At 42.6% G+C, this 17,338-nt stretch overlaps 1 protein-coding gene across 2 annotated transcripts in view; it reads left to right on the top strand.

The window, feature by feature from the left end:
• TEK (TEK receptor tyrosine kinase) overlaps positions 1 to 16,163 on the top strand; it is a 112,810-nt gene extending 96,647 nt beyond the window's left edge. The window contains exons 13-22 of one of the 2 annotated variants that reach the window (XM_019652686.1): positions 508 to 659; positions 2,209 to 2,419; positions 4,842 to 4,952; positions 7,042 to 7,232; positions 7,959 to 8,072; positions 10,387 to 10,457; positions 11,518 to 11,558; positions 12,498 to 12,594; positions 14,393 to 14,492; positions 15,340 to 16,163. In XM_019652686.1, coding sequence (XP_019508231.1) covers positions 508 to 659; positions 2,209 to 2,419; positions 4,842 to 4,952; positions 7,042 to 7,232; positions 7,959 to 8,072; positions 10,387 to 10,457; positions 11,518 to 11,558; positions 12,498 to 12,594; positions 14,393 to 14,492; positions 15,340 to 15,414 — 1,163 coding nt within the window. In that variant the 3' untranslated portion in view covers positions 15,415 to 16,163. Of the gene's footprint in view, positions 1 to 507; positions 663 to 2,208; positions 2,420 to 4,841; positions 4,953 to 7,041; positions 7,233 to 7,958; positions 8,073 to 10,386; positions 10,458 to 11,517; positions 11,559 to 12,497; positions 12,595 to 14,392; positions 14,493 to 15,339 lie in introns of both variants that reach the window. The other variant, XM_019652685.1, reaches the window with a different exon arrangement.
• Positions 16,164 to 17,338: the final 1,175 nt, after the last annotated feature.

Here is a 17,338-nt window from a genome sequence, read left to right as displayed (position 1 = left end):
CCTTCCTTCCTCCCTTCCTTCTCCCATTGGTATCCTCAGATTTTCTCCGTCAGCTCTTTAAAACAAGAAGAAAAAAATCTTACAGACTGTAAGCTCTTGGCATCATAAAGCTTTTTTAGGTGGGGAAATCGTGCAGGGAGCTTTAGTCACTTTCCCAAAGTCATACATCTAGTTAGTCATTTGCACTGTTATTTGATAATGTGCATCTGCTTGGGCCTCTACTTGGAAGTAAAAGTTGAACAAATGACAACAACTAATGATTAGCACATTGCCATTTGAAAAACACTTTTGTACTTTTAAAAAAAGATCTTAAAACAGCCCCGTGATTCAGACTCACTCCGTTGAGTTTCAGACAATGAACGAATAGCCGTGGGTCACACAGACGTTAGGTGGCAGGGCTAGGGCTGCCATTACGTGCCCACTCGTCTGTGGCTTCCCCTACAGATGGTCTCAGCCTCTCTCTCTACCTAAACTAACCCTCCTGCTTGTCCCATGTCCCCTAAACAGCACCAGCAGAGTTCGGAGGCGGGAAGATGCTGCTTACAGCCATCCTCGGCTCGGCGGGGATGACCTGCCTGACGGTGCTGTTGGCCTTCCTGATCATGTTGCAGCTGAAGAGGGCAAACGTGCAAAGGAGGATGGCCCAGGCCTTCCAAAACGTGGTAGTGTCTCCTCTTCCTACTTGCTGACCCGTGCAGGTCCACACACACACACACCTCCACTTCCCAGACGCAGACCAGGCAACTTCCATGCAAAACAGATAGTCCCCTTAGGTGACGAATCTCGTCTTCTCCTTGGCTTCCATTATTAAGTGGGAGATAAGAGCCTGACTGTGGAATTTCCTGTCCAGAACTGAACAATTTTGAGAGCGAAAAGGTTGCTCTTAATAACTATGAAGGAAGCCAGGCCTAGAACAGGACTGTTGCCCTTCCAAAGTTAGAAGTATGATCATCCCAGTGATAAGTCCCCAGAGAGCGTAATCTTGCATTTGAAAGAATTAAACACGTTTGATAAGGAAGGGCATGAGGGTAACCAGGCCTCAGTGTGATAGGTAAGGGTGTGTTGTCCTGGACAAGTTTTCCCCACATTTTCCTATTTCCTGTTCCCATTTCCTACTTCTAATACATTCATCGATCCTGTCATGCCTCATATATATATATAAGAATATGTATACATGTGTGTATCTCCTTTTCCTGTGTACCCCTCAGTCTGCAGTCACAGTTCATGGAACTTGGCACAGCATCATTCTTTCATCTAGGAATTTGACCAGTCACAAAGGTCTACAAAATCATAGTTTACCCCTGGCGTCCTTTTGGTATATTACTGCCTGAACATGGCTCTAGTTTCTGGTTTGGGGCTCTGCAAAATTAATTTGTACCCAACTTTATCAATTCTGTATATAAAGCATTGAGGACAATTACATGTTCCAAATGAGGTCTATATCTTCATGCGTACAAGTCCCCGAGAGTCCCCTCAGTGGAGGACACGGGGAGATTTGTTATCTGACTCCATGTCCGAGCTGGCTCCATTCAGGCTCTCCCTCGAGAGCGAGGAGCAGCAAGGAGGTGGGTCGTGCTGAAGAAGCTTGTCAGGGTACCATCAGCAGCCACTTAAACTCAGGAGAAAAGGAGACACAGTGGTGGGCTTTGCTCTAAAAGCATCAGTCATCCTGGGGCCAGAGCCTGCTCCAGAGTGTGCGCGAGAGATCCTGAGCTTTAGGACAAGTGGGAGAGAGTGGATGAGAGCCAAGCATAGACCAAGGTGATGCTTGGAAAGCTCTCACTGAGGCACACGTCCTGTGACTGCCCCAGATGGAATCTTCAGGTTCTTTTCTACATCAGAACTGGACACTTGCTCATTCCACAGAGTAGAAAGTCAAGGGTGACTAGCTCGAGGATGTGCCACGGCAGGCATCCGTGCGATGATCCTTGCCTCCCTGGCCCTCTGCAGACACTGTAATCACTTGTGGCATGCTTTCCCACTGAGGCCTGGAACTGTGCCCACGCAGCGCTGTGGGCAGCCAGTTCATCAGAATGAGTTTGTTAGATAAAACCTATTTCCATCTCCATTCTAGAATTAGATGCATTTCTTTCTTCTTCTTCTTCTTCTTCTTTTTTATTACCTGGTATGGCTACAAACCAGGAGGTATTACCTACCTTAGAATTATGAAAAATCCTGACATGAAACCTTACAAAACTACTTTTCCAGAGGGAAGAGCCAGCTGTGCAGTTCAACTCAGGAACTCTGGCCCTGAACAGGAAGGCCAAAAACAACCCAGATCCTACCATTTATCCAGTGCTTGACTGGAACGACATCAAATTTCAAGATGTGATTGGGGAGGGGAATTTTGGCCAGGTTCTAAAGGCACGCATCAAGAAGGATGGATTACGGATGGACGCCGCCATCAAGAGGATGAAAGGTCAGTGCCTGGCCAGGCCGAGTCAGCATTTCGGTAGGGTGGGGAGAAAACTTGACTTCCCGTTGAATCTTTCCTCTGTGGTCTTGCATTCTTTAAGCAAAACATTGGCGTGATGTCAGATCCAGCTGTTCTGTGCAACTGAAGGTGATGTTTCCTTTGAGGTCAGCCTGGGATAGGGTCAGGATGTAAAACTTGAAGGCACGAGCTATTTAAACACCACTGTGTTGATTCTTTGGGAGATGAGAATACTGAATCTCTGTTTTGCCCTGCTAACTTACGGGTAGCAGCTTTGTTATTGTTTCTCTTGATGTCGTGGTTCTCAAAATTCAGTGTGCATCAGTCACCTGGAAGGCTTGCTAAAATACAAAACAAAAAAAAAACCAGACTCTCGGGCCCCACTCCACAGTTTCTGTTCTAGTAAGTCTGATGCAAGGCCTGAGAATCTGCATTTCTAATTTGTTTCCAACTGATACTGATGCCGAGGGTGTAGAGACCACACTTTGCCAGCCACTGTGTTCATGGATTATCTGCGTCAAAATTCTGGGGACATTGTAAGAAATATATCTACTGGGGCTTCTCCTACCGCCCCCTCTCCCCAGTTCTACTATATTCCATTTTCTGACATGGCATGTGAGAATCTGTGTCCTTAGCAAGCTTTCTCAATGATTCTTCTGTACACTCAAGTTTGAAAACCACAGCTCTAAGGTCACATGAACTAAATGTTTCCCAGTTGTGTTCATCTGAAGACTGCTCGGCGCCTACCCATTTAACAAGGTTGGAGAATGAACGTCTTCTGAGGAAACAGAATGACTAGCTCCCTGGCAACATGAGCTGCCCTCCCTTCTGTGTGAAATGGCAGTTTTATGTGTGCCTGAATGGTGAAGCTGCACTGTTGCTTGTACAGCATCAGGTCTAGATAGTGGTGTGTTACAGCTGGGAATGTAATTAACTGGTATTGTGGGGTTCTCCATCATAAGGACTCTCTAAAGTTGCTGATGGGTTTTCCTTCGTTTTGACTACAGTATTGAGCCTCAGATGAGAATTAATCCTACATCTTAATCATTGCTGCTTCCTGCATTGTTAGGAAACACCATGTCAGAAAACAAACAAAACAAAATAAAATATTAACTACACTTACAGATGGTAATGTTTCAGAGCACACGAGCATACACACACACACACACACACACACACACACACCTTTGCTTAGCTGCCAGAAATCCCTTTTTTTATTTTGCTACTTTGGCCACAGAGAGTTTTGGAAGTGGTAAAGCTAGTGAGAGGAGAGAGGGTGTAGAACCTTGTAAAATCCGTTTTTATTGGGATCTGACCTGAGCCCGACTGTCCATATCATACCCATGTGAAGAAATAAAATAGCTTAACGGCATCAGGGCAGAAAATTTCTGCACGGAGAGTCATGCATAGGAACGAGGGTATTTCCTGAGGTCAGGACTCATTCTAAAGAACTTCATTTGTAAAATGCTCCCAACGCATTGGCCCTCAGGCACCTATGGTTTGAACAGGGTATTTGATGTGGGGTTGCCTGCTAGTTAGTCTTACAGGTACCCTTAGCCCTGTGAAACATCCCTGTAATTTCCAAGCATATTCAGGCATGCACATAGACAGCAGCACCCCTCTGTTATTTTTCAAAAAACAATAATAGCACACTGTTACCGACTCCAGGCTGATCAGTTTGTGCATCAACCAAAGAGCCTTCCCTTCAGCCTGGTTGGCACCTGGTGATTCTGCCTCTGACCAGAGTGCTAGTGGAGAGACAGGGTAAACAGAAACAAATGCAAGTCAGTTTCCTAACTACCAAGCAACTTCTATGAAAAAAAAAGTCATTGAGATTTGAGTATTTCCCCCACAGGACAGGTTTGTGAAAAAGCAAGAAAGTTAAAATTATTGAATAAAGTGAGGTGTATGTGTTATGGGTGACATTTCAATGAAATTTGGTCCTGTTCCTCAGCATGTTTGTGTCTGAGTGGTAGATTCAGCAGGAAGAGGTAGAGTCTACAAGTGGAGGCAGCTCCATCTCTACCAAGTCATTTCCCTGGGTACTGGAGAGCTTAAATAAGAACATTTTAGAGCAGTGGTTCTCAACCAGCAGTGATTTGGGCCCCCCTGCGGGGCATTGGGCAATGTCTGGGTACATTTTTGTTGGGGCTACTGGTAGATAGTGAGTAGAGACCACAGATGCTGTTAAACATCCTACTATGCACAGGAACCCCCCCCAACAACACAGAAGTATCAGCCCCAAGTGTCAACAGTGACATTGTTCTTCCTTAATCTCTATGATTTCTGTCCAGTTTTCTAGGCCTGTGGAGGCTGGGTGCACCTGACGGTCCGGGGAGCAAAAGGGGACAGTGGTTTGGGGGGAGAAATAACGGAGAGGGATTGTGACTCTTGACTTCCTTTCCAGAATATGCCTCCAAAGACGACCACAGGGACTTTGCGGGGGAACTGGAGGTTCTCTGTAAACTCGGGCACCACCCAAACATCATCAATCTTTTGGGAGCGTGTGAACATCGTGGTAAGATGCTCTTTTCCTGTCTTTCCTGCCAGAACTTTTTTGAAACAGGCATATTCCATATTTGAATTAGGAAAGACTGTTACCTATTTTCTGAAGTTGCAGTTTCAATCCAAATGTCTCGTCCCATGTATAGATTATGCTGAGGTTTGGCATCTTTTTGGAGGTAGGACTCAAGGCTGGGTCATTTGCCCTCTGAGGTGCATTAGCCATTACTGCCCAAAGGTATCTCTGGCCCTACATGCCCCCTGCTTGCTAATCTAGAGGCTTTCTCAGCGACCACTACTAGGTATATTGGGGGAGCCCTCAGCACCAGGAAGAGTGAAGTTCATCAGTTCTCGATTACTTGGCCTCTCATTTTCCTTTCCTACATAAGCAACTGATATTCTGAATGTTAAATCCATGAATGCCAACAATTTACTGTAGTATGAAAGTGCTGGTGATGCTCAGGGTAAAATAATAATAATAATAGCAATAATAATAATAACCTATCTAATAGAGATCAGTTATTTCCAAATTGTACAACTTCCTGTACAATTACATTGGAGCTTTACAACTATCCCATGTCAGTCATACCCTTAACATCCACCTTATATTACTAATTCAAATATTTATTGAGTACTTCTATGGGTTTACCTCTGCATGCTACCTGTGGTTGTAGTTGTGAATCTATGCTTCAATGTAATTTCTTGTGGAAAAGTTTTCTTCCACAAAAAAGCTCCACAGAGTAATTATTTACAAACTTGACAACCTCTTGTTGACTTTGCAGCACAAAACCAACAATAGAAAGGAGACTATTTCCTTTTCCTCAATTTATTAAACTAAAAATACTAGTGCTTCGTACAACATGTCATTCTGAGACCCAACAAGGGTGTAATTTTGAAAGCCAGATCATGTCCCTTAGGTTAAATAATGAAGTAATGACATTTATTTTTGAGCCGTTTCCTGAAAACTGTAATCAGCATGGGACAGCAGTAAATGAAAGTTTAAAAAAAATAATAACCAACAACAGGAAAATATGTCTCTTTTAAAATTTTGCTCTGTCATCACATTAGCATATATATTGGTTGGTTCTTCAAATTTACAATTCAGTCAAGAAGTGAGAAAGCACATTCATACTAGAATAGAGGTATATCTTCCTTAGAATGCAACAGGATTCAGTACTAGAAGACATTTTTGAGGGGCAGAATTTCAATTTCTTAGAATATCTTTTAAGTTCAAAATCGTTCAACATTTTAAGTTAAAAAAAAAAAGGTATACAAAAAAAAATTACCTTTAAGAGACAGTGAAACATTTCTATTTTTTACTGGCTCTAAATATCAATGTTTATTTTTTGTCAAAGAAGATATCTTTTTATTAAAAGCAAAAGAGAAAAACAATTTGGAATACAAGTAAGACAATGGACCGTAATTTCTTCTAGGAACTATTGATTTATTTTTTTCCTAAAAGTTTGAGTTTTCTGGTTTCTATAAGCAAAATGCAATCTCTGATCCTGGACTCTGCTGGCCAGTAACCTCATCAGCAATGTGGGGACTTAGTGCGGGTTTTAGGGAGGAGTAGAAGGCAGGAGAGAAGAAGTTATCAGTTGTGGGTTCTTCTGCTCTGGCTATTTTATCATTGTTTGTTGTTGTGATTTATTTTTTACTTTTTATATAACCTGAGGAAAAAGTAGAGACAGACTGGAATAAGATGCCTGGCTCATATTAAGTTCTCAATCAGTACTGAGTAACAAATAAAATATGATGTAGACTAGCTGTCTTAGTGCTTTGATTTCCTTCTGCTGTGGTTCCTGAGTAGCTGCTGGAAACATTCAGGAAGCCCTCCATGTTAGTTCACGTTTGGTAGGAAAAAGGAGGCCACTGGGAAAGAGGGAAACCTTGAGTCCAAGCATGGCAACCTTTAAATTCTGCAGGAGGGTGGTACTTACCTTCCTCCCATTCCCAGCATGACCGAAGTCAGCACCATTAGGTGTGTTGTTACTGTGAGATAAAAAGCAGCTTTATAAACAATTCCCAAGGACCCTCGCACATCTCAGGCATAGCAAAGCCGGCCAGGTCCCCTGGTAAGGCAGGGTCTCTCCGCTGCCCCACAGGCTACCTGTACCTGGCCATCGAGTATGCCCCGCACGGGAACTTGCTGGACTTCCTACGCAAAAGCCGAGTGCTGGAGACGGATCCCGCGTTCGCCATCGCCAACAGCACCGCCTCCACGCTGTCCTCCCAGCAGCTGCTGCACTTTGCCGCAGATGTGGCCCGGGGTATGGACTACTTGAGCCAAAAACAGGTGTGTTGGGAGAACCTTGCTTTGGGCATCTTTCCTTAGAAATCCTCTAGAATCAGTTTCTTTCAATTTGTACCTTTTTTTTTTTCAGTCAACCTCTCTTCTTTAATTCCTCTTAAAATCTCCCGAATTTTAACCTCTTTGTGAGTACTCGTATTCCATCTATGTATATAGACGTTAGTGCCCAACACTGATAATACATATTCATCGAGTGCATCTCATCATATGTATTTGGTGAGCAGTCTCAACCGATCTGAGCCTCATTCGGCTCTAAGTCATGCTCAGTAGCAAAGGACTTACAGGCAACAGGAAGATTTCACTACCTGTTTTTGTTCCTGAAATGCTTCTCCCAAGATGTGGTGGGTCATTTTGCAGAAGCCACTAACTGAGGATTTTGGAAAGGAGCTTTTTAAGGGAACTGGATTCTGGTAACTTTTCAAAACTATCCTCTTTTCTCCATTTCCCAAAGTCCTTGCCCCTAGGGTATTGTGCTAACAAAATGAAATGAAAAAGCAAATATGGTGCTGAAAAAAAATATATATTTATATATATATGTATGTATATATATTTATATATGTGTGTGTATGTATATATATATACACATATATTTATAGATATGTATGTGTGTGTGCATGTGTGTGTTTTATATATATATACATATATATATATATATATATATATATATATATATATATATATACACATATACTTTTTTTTTCCAAATTTCAGTTTATCCACAGGGACCTGGCTGCCAGGAACATTTTAGTTGGTGAAAACTATGTAGCCAAGATAGCAGATTTTGGATTGTCCCGAGGTCAAGAAGTTTATGTGAAAAAGACAATGGTAAGTTCAAAACACTGCCTTTCCATGGCACCCCTCTGCTGATGTTTCTTCTCTTAGAACACCATTGTTCTGGGGTGATTGAGGCATCTGACAGTCGATGCTGCCCTGGCCCAGAAAGCACCCTTTCTAAGTTTCGATTCCTAAAATGACTGGAGGGTCCTTATTACCAGCGACGAAGCCACTGTCACAGGTGGCCAATAATGGAACATGCAAGCCCAGCAGTGCAGAGGCATGGGTCTGTATGCAGTTTGGGCCCTAGGTATCTCCAGCAGAAACCTCGAGTTCTGATTAACATTACCTGGGCTCAGCTATCCTAGGACGACTCCAGCTTTCATATGATCCAGAGGCTCCTTTCATTCTTGTGGGTACCAAATAGCCTCCGCAGGACTCAGGTTTCTGTATTTATCCTCAGATTCACGTTTCCTTTCTTTTCAACATTCTTATTTTAGTGGCTGACAAGATAACACAAACAGTATTCAAGAATGTTTTGAAAAGGACATGACCCATAGTTCACTGCCTGGACACATTTATTTTTTTTTCATTTTTTACTTATTGCCTGCCACAAGCATATGCGTTTTTACATTTAAGATCACAGGGAACATAACCATTTTGGATCTTTCCACTCCCTTTTCTGATAAAGGTTTAAAGGGGGCCCCTTTGGCTCCTAGAGCTGACCACACAGCCCAGCCCGGCCCTGGTAGGTTAATAGCCACATTTCTCAGAAGCCATCAGTGCCTCCCTGAGGTCTGGTTTCCAGGCAATACTTTCCCGCTAAGCTTTTCAGAATTTACCCCTACTTCAAGCAGATGCTTCTCTGGGGAGGGGCTGGGCTTATCTTAAAGAAGCAGGACCCACCTCTCACCCATCTACTCAGGCTCTCCCCCTCCTCTCAGGGCTCCTGTCTCCTTCACAGAATCCTTTTCCTTGCTTCACGCCTGCATTTGGGGATGTGGTGCCCTAGATGAGGCGGTGGAGGAACGAACACAGTTTATCCCCACGACCTACACATTCTATTTGGATGCTCTCCTCAGATCCCCGAAGTGAACACTGGTCTGCTTGGCATTTCATAAAGGGCAGGCATTTTTGTAGTCTTGGGGAGATTAGTCTTAGAGGTATAGAGCACTGGTCAGGGTTTACCTCTGTTTCCTATTGGCAGAGCTGTGTTCCGTGGCAGCATGGGGTCTGGGGAGGAAAGGCACAGGGTGAAGGAAAGGGGAGGAAAGGAAAAGGGACTGGAGAGACGCAAGCTCCCTGCAGAAGGGTGCAGTGCAAAAAGACACCACCAGAGGGCAGAGTGGCTACCTTCTCTGGCCTCTGTTGTCTAAGTCAGATTTGCAACTCTCCTTGAACTTCAGAATCGTCTGGGCAGCTTTTAAAAAATACAGATGCTGAGCCCTATTGCTTAGATATCCTTACTCAACTGTTCTGGGGTGGGGTCCCTGCATCAATTTGTGTTTTTAAGTCCCTGGAAGGGAGGCATCCATCTCTCAACAGAGTTCATAGGATTCCTGGGATGGGTTGATAGGAAGGAAGCCCCAAATCATAGTGAATTTGAGGAAACTGGGAATAAAACTCTGAAATCAAAGTTACCAATGTCCAGTCCACAATTTTCCCAGGCTGGATTGAATAATCCAAGAAACGGGGACAACCTGGAGGGAGTCAGGGCTAGGCATCCAAACCCAGTGTAAACCACATTGGCTAGAAGTTCTTTCCTCTTCTGTTGACATGTGTGCACACTGTTCCCTTTGGCGTGACATGCTCCGTCCTCCCCATCACTTGATGACACCCATGCATCTTAGAGATTCAAGTTCAAATGTCCTTTCTCTGAAAATTCTTCCTCCGTCTCCTCCAGAAGCAGTTGGTCTCCTCACACCACTTTAGCCTTTCCCATGCTACAATTTAATTCTCAGTTCCTATGCCTGTGTCTCCTCATTCAAACCTCTGAGTGCCTCTGAGAGCCACAAAGTGAATAAGGGAATAAGTGAACGACTACCAAGTGTGCGAATACATTCACACACACACACACACACACACACACACACACACACACACACTTTTTCTTTATATAAAACTGCAGCAGGGACCCCTTGAGGTTAGTAGGACTTCACAGTAGTTGCAGGTCTTTGAATTTGAAAACACACTTGTAGGTGGAACATAGACAAAATAACAGCTCCCGAGCCTGTCATTCCTCATGTCTGCGGAATTCCAAATGGGGTTCCCTGTGGAGTTGACGGAGCCACAGCCTTAAGCAACCCGCCAGCCTTGTGAAGGGGCCCTGTGGTGCCTAAGAGGCCTCTCCTTTTCTTCTCTCCAGGGAAGGCTCCCAGTGCGCTGGATGGCCATTGAGTCACTAAATTACAGCGTGTATACAACCAACAGTGACGTGTAAGTAAGCAAGCCTCATATTGCTAAGGGTGTTTTCTTTCTCCCCCAGAAAAAATATACATTTGACAGAGGTTTTAAAGAGAAGCAAGAATATTACATCCCTCTGGGGAATAACGCCAATCAATAAGCCCAGGAAATAAGTTTACGGAATAAATGAAGCCACGGAGTCAACAGTTTTCAGGGTGTGAATCACTGGTGATTCGGGCTTTGGGTGTCCTTCTGCTTGTTGAGGAGAGACTTTGAGTGGAGAATGCTTTATCTCCAGAGGATCAAGGGGCCCGCGGGTCTTCCTGTGGCTCCACTTCCCAGACTGCGCTCAGGTCGCAGGACCTGGATCAGGGACGTAGCCCAGAATAGCTGCGGAGGGTAGGAGGTGGCAGGAAGGCCAGGCAGGGGAGACCATCTCTGCTTGGGCCCTGCAGTGACAAGTCTCAGGCTGACGGTGGAAGGGTTGGGATTGAGACTTAGGCTATTGTGCTCACACCCCCTATTTTCAGGAGGAAAAACGGAGGCCCAGAGGGTTGAGGACACTTGACCAGGGGGTTTTACTTACGCGTGGGGATGAGGAGGGAGCTGGCAACTCCTGTATCCTCACTGTGTGCAGTGACTTTCATACGCTATCTCATGTCATCTCTGCTTAGCATTGCGGTAGCAATAGGTATCCCTACTTTCAGAATAATATACTATGAGGCTTCAGGGGTTCAGTAACATGTCCTACGTCAGATGAGTATCAGGTGGCAGAGATGGGATTTAAATCAGATCCGTTTGGCTTAGAATGTCACCTGCTTTGCACAGTACTACCTTGCATTCTCCACCTTAAGTGTGTGTGGGGGTGGGGTGGGATGGGGGAGGGGGTTTCTGGCAGAACTAGGAGTTTCCCTGTTATAATCCTCCCATTGGCCTAAGAGGAGATAAACACATGCTGTGTGCGTGGACCCATCCCAGTGAGCAGACATTTATTGTTTCCTTTTCTGACTGTCAGTCACCCTGGCTTTTGGGACAGTAATTTGACTGTCCCACCTGTTTGCTGATTGTTGGTTTCCCTATTTCCCTTCCGCAGATGGTCTTATGGGGTGTTACTATGGGAGATTGTCAGCCTAGGTGAGTATCCACCTTTCTCCCCCAGGTGAGACTCTAGGCAAAGGGAGTGGGCCCCTTCTGTGTGGCCTCCCTCAATGTGTAATTCCACGGGTACCGTTTGTATGTGGTGCCACCAGAAGTGACTTAGAGATAGAACCTATAGGCTTCCATGGATGAGTTTTATTCCCGTGTTTCTCTTTTTGAAAGCCCCATACTTAATGTCATATTTAATACTAACAACTTGGTCGCCATGAACTCTGATATAGGTTAACTGCCTCTGCTTGTGCAAAGACATCACAGACCTCTCACAAAGTTTACTTACACAACTTTAAGGTGGTATATTATGCAGCCAAGAAAAATCACATTTTGAAGGCTAATAGCCTGTAAAAATGTACATGCCAAAAAATAAATAAATTTCACGTATATCACAACCCCAGTTTTATAAGTATTACACGTTTTTAAGAAAACAGGCAGAACTACACAGAAGGGTAATAAAAACTATTGTATTTTTTTTGTGCTTTTTTTATTTTCCAAGTTTTCTACAATAAACATATATTGCGTTTATAATTGAAACTGGGCAACTAGTATATCAATAGATACAATAGGAATTGCATAACTACAGACTTTCAATTAGGAAAAAGATTCCTCTCCTTGGTATAATAGATGTGCGGTGTATAGACAGACTTGGGAAGGGAAATAGCACTAAGTCAGGAACCCTGTGAGGGTCCTTCCCACTGAAGGAATAGCCACACTGTAGTGTGGTCTGTAGCTTATCCTTTGTCCCTCTGTGGTCCAGCTTTGATGTGCAGTGGGTTTGCTCAGAGCGGCAGAGCATGCTGGGTGTGCACCCTCCCTGACTTACCCGTCCTTCTCCCAGTCTCTTGGCTTCTGAGCCCCTGGGCAGGAGACAGCCTTCTGCACCAGAGTGACCTTAGGGCAACACCGTTTCCTGTCTTCCAGGTGGCACCCCCTACTGCGGGATGACGTGTGCAGAACTCTATGAGAAGCTGCCGCAGGGCTACAGACTGGAGAAGCCCCTAAACTGTGATGACGAGGTGTAAGTCCGGCCTCATCCCAGGGCCATTTTATCTTAACCTTCCTGCGGTGTGTTTCATGGACAGACTGACTCTAATGAAGGAATTATCCGATTCATACACATACCTGCATGTACTGGGGGGGGGCAAAAACATTTATACAAGTGGACACTTTGGTCAACATTACTCAAGTAGTAGTTCGCCATAATCAGAAGTGTCTGGATGCTGATGGTAACCACTTTGGGCACCTCTTGTAATTGCAGAAGGTAAATGTGACTTGTGTTCATCTTTTGTTATTGGTATATATGGAGTATTACAATTTTAATACAGTTTTCCTTTCTTAAAATGTGTATATATTTTTTTGGCACCCTCTCTATACACACACACACACACACACACACACACACACACATATTGAGATCACAAATAGCCAGAAAAAAGGGGGTTTCTTTAAATTAAGACTGTTATGTGATGGGCAGAGAATAAGAGCTTCCCAGGCATATAAAGAAGGAATCCCAGGAGGAATTTAAGGTGATGATTGTAGGGAAGGTTGAAATGAGGAAGGTCAACAAATGCAGAAAAGAGCTGAAATAAATTGATGAAATTATTCATGAATAAATAAGTGTATGAACCCTTGAGACTAACTTTGGGAATAGGGATTTCTGAGCTGTTACATTAAGGAAGATAGATTTTTCTTCATAGAATTTTGCTTCTGCAAATATTATTTTCTAGGAGTAAGATTTATTCCAAGGGGAATAATAAATTAACTTCAGAGATACCAGAATTCCCAGAACTTAGCTGAGGTAGAGAAGCTGCCTAATTGATATGAAGAGTAGAAGGCTCTAGGGTGAGCAAATTATCTAAGTCGAGCCGTTTCTAAGCGTGAAACAGGATGCTATCAATTATATAACTGGTACAAGAGACATAAACCTATTCTAACCGGGGCAAACTTGGGTGTACTTGAACCATTATCACTGGACAGTCTCTAAAATTCCACCTTTTGAGATTCCATGAGGAGTGAGATTTTTCAGTCATTATGAAATGTCTGTTAAAGTACAGACCATTCTAGAACCTGTGCCACCTGAGGCCAGTGATTGATAACCTCCTGTGCACATAAGGTTCCCCTGAAGCGTTTTTAGTATGTGAAATCTGGAGCCTCACTCCCGGACATTCTCCCTCTGTAGGTCTAGTACATGGATCCCAGGAATCTGCATTTTAATAACGCAAGTAGTTCTGGCCACATTTGGGAAAAGTACTGCCTTAGACCAGTGTTTCCCAAACTATGGTCCTGGAATATGCAAGATGTAAATAAATGATACAGGGGAAAGGAGTTCTGTGGTCAATTATGTTTGGGAAGTATCATATTAAAACCAGTTAAACAGGTTTTTTGTTTTTAATGTCAGGACTTCTCAAGATTTTACTATGCTAATCCCTAATAGGTGGTATTTTGCAAATGAATTAGAGCATGAAGTCCTTTTTTTTTAATGAAACACTAATATTTTGAAAGATGTAGTATCCCAAGGGAAATGCTGACCTAGAAACATAACTCAGTTCTTTCCAGATGATCAGAATAGCTGAGACCACAATCCTGCAGGAATGGTACCCTGGGTAGGCACCAGATCTACTGAGAGAAGAAAGGGGACTCGGATCGGGAGGCAGGAGGCCTAATAGGAACTTCCTAGGTGCTCTGCCTTTGTCTCCTGCTGGCTAAGCTTCATGACCATGTGTTGAATGGCTATTTTCTTTTTTCCAATCCCTACACTTGGCCATGCGCAGGACTATATTACAGTCCTAGACTTCACCCTCTCTTTGTTTTCAAAGGTATGATCTAATGAGACAATGCTGGCGGGAGAAGCCCTATGAGAGGCCATCATTTACCCAGATACTGGTGTCCTTAAACAGGATGTTAGAAGAACGAAAGGTAAGTATGGCGTTCCAAACAGGGGCTCTTTAATTGTGATTCCTCATATGCCCACTGTGGTTAATAAGAATAGTTGATGCAATTTAACAGGTTCTTCTGGACGCAGCCCTAGGTATTACAGAGACATAAAAGATGTGGCCTCAAATTTTGAGGAAGTTACAGCTTTGAAGGAAATCAGGTTTCTAAACTAGATATAGTCACACACACAGTAAAACATAGAAATAGCCTATTTGAGCTAGAAGGAATATTAAATCTTATCATAGAGCTGACCCTTTAATTTTATAGATGAACAAACAGATGGAGAGGTGAAAAGTGACCTGCCCAAGGGCACACAGCAACTAGACAACAGAGCCTGGTCCACAGGCCACTAGGGGGAGGGTCAAGAATTCTATAAATTCTAGAAGGTAGCTAGCTTTATGTATCTAGAGGTCAAAAGATAAATCTACGTTAGGAAAATAGATTTTGAAAGCCATCAAAACCCAAGTGGTAATTAAACCAGACATGTAGGTGTGATCACGCAGGGAGATGTGATGATGAGAAGTTGACACAGGAAGGAGACTGAGAGAACTGGAACATTTCAGAAGGGACCAATGAGAGACAATGAGAAGGACAGGCTCAGAAACCTGGGAAAGTGGAAGGATGAAATATTGCTGGCAGAAGTCAAGGGATGCATTTCAGGAAGAAAGTTGTCAAAGACAAAAGAGAGATTAAGGACAGAAAAATATCCCCCAAGTACCTAGTATTTGAATTGAAACAAGCTAAGGAGACCTGGGTATTTCCTGTAACTGTTCCTAGCAGAGGCAGTAGTGAGGCAGCCTGGGTCTCTGAATCATTCTTGTTCTTCTAGACCTACGTGAATACCACGCTTTATGAGAAGTTTACCTATGCAGGGATTGACTGCTCTGCTGAAGAAGCGGCCTAGGACAGACCATCTTCATCTGTATATTCTGTTTCGCCTTCACCGCCATGAGAGACCTGTGATACCTTGATGCCAAGCAAGCCTCTGCCAAGAGAGGTGACACAGAACATAGACGTGTATATATATTGCTGTCTGTTTGGGACTTTCACCACAGAAACCCCCATGTGTGAATCTGCAGTACACTCTGACTCATAGAACTGTATATACTGTTTGGAGTAAGAATATGCTGAAAACAGAATTCCTGTTTGTGGTTTCATATGCAATAATATATTTTTCTAAATATGTGGATTTTAAAGGGAAGTGTGAGAGTACAATTACTGTAATGCATAACTCATATTGTCCTAGATATTTTTGATATTTACCTTTATATTGAATGCTACAAAATGTTTTGCTGTGTAGAAGTCCAATACTGTTAACAACTTAACACTGATCCTGATAGCACAGGTAAGAAAAATGGGGAAATGTATGAGTTCTGATAGGTTGCAACTTTAAACCATCTTCCACCGTTATTAAGAGACTGAAAAATTCAAGTGATATTAAAACAGATTTTTCTCTCTCTAAATTTTCTCTCTCATCTATAGAAGCCGTTGAATTTCTCTAGATCATTTGACAACTTTATCATGTGTTACCAGAGCCCACCAGTCAGTACAGAATGTTAACATCTAAAGATAAACTTAAATATCATTCCTTAGATGCCTAAGACCTTTTAGATATGTATAAATACATTTAAAAAATAAATTAATGGTATTTGGTTTTAGTGTTTCTGGTGTTTTAAGAAATTTAAATAGGAAGCCTGGAGCTATACTTGGGAGACGTATGACATTTATGATAGCAAATTAACATTCTTACATGTATTGTATGTCATAAAAACTTTTAGTTTTGATCAGTTGTAAGTTTACTATTTTTACTCTAGGCACATGTTACACTGAGATCATACAGTAAGTGAATAAATGTCTTGCCTACCCACCTTTTGTCCAGGAATGTGTTTTGTAGATATTCCCAAATGTCTTCATTATACTTTAAAGGAACACACCTTAAATTATCATCATCTAACTTGTCAGTAATATCCATGTAGAGCAGTTGGTGGGTATACTCCACTAGACATGGTATGTCAAGCTCACAAGATTGGAAATGTCTTCTAGAAGTGTTCTTGTCCATTTTCTCACACAAGGGCAGTACACCATTGGTAAGTGTTCCAGTGTGAACTGAGGGCTTGCAGTTGGAACCCCTTTTAATTGTGTTATGATGTTAAATCATCAACATACCACATAAAGTTCCATATTCCTAAAATCTGATAAGCCTTATATATTCAGAAACAATGACAAGGAAACTAAACTTATCCCAAAGGCTCTTCATTCGCAACAACACATTCAAGTGGAGACAGAACAAAAAGCAAGACTACTGGTATATCACTTATTTAATCAAGTAAATGGAAACTCGACTGAAGAGCCATTAAAAATAGGTCCAAATACAGTTAACATTTGAACAACATGGGGAGGGGGCAGTTAGGGTTGCCAACTCCTTGCGCAGTCAAAAATCCACATATAAATTTAGACTCCCCCCAAAACAAATAGCCTACTGTAAACCCATAGTTTTACTGTAACATACAATTCATTAATACATATTGTACATGTACTATATACTGTATTCTTACAATCAAGTAAGCTAAAGAAAATTAAGAGAATTACAAGGAAGGAAAAATACATTTACAGTATTTGTTGAAAAAAATCCATGTATAAGTGGACCCACCCGGTTCAAACCCATGTTGTTCTAGAGACAACTGTACTATATACTATAGCTCCTTTTGCTTTTCACCCAAATGATTCAGAGATACTCTTGGTTTGCATATATATGGAACTGAACAAGAACAAGGATGATCTGAAAATGCAGATAATTTTGCATATGGTTTTGGAATGCACAATAAGTT

The sequence above is a fragment of the Hipposideros armiger genome, unplaced genomic scaffold (assembly GCF_001890085.2).
Source record: "Hipposideros armiger isolate ML-2016 unplaced genomic scaffold, ASM189008v1 scaffold_184, whole genome shotgun sequence".
Lineage (NCBI taxonomy): Eukaryota > Metazoa > Chordata > Mammalia > Chiroptera > Hipposideridae > Hipposideros > Hipposideros armiger.
Note: the sequence above shows the minus strand (reverse complement) of the source record. Positions and strands in the feature narration are given on the sequence as shown.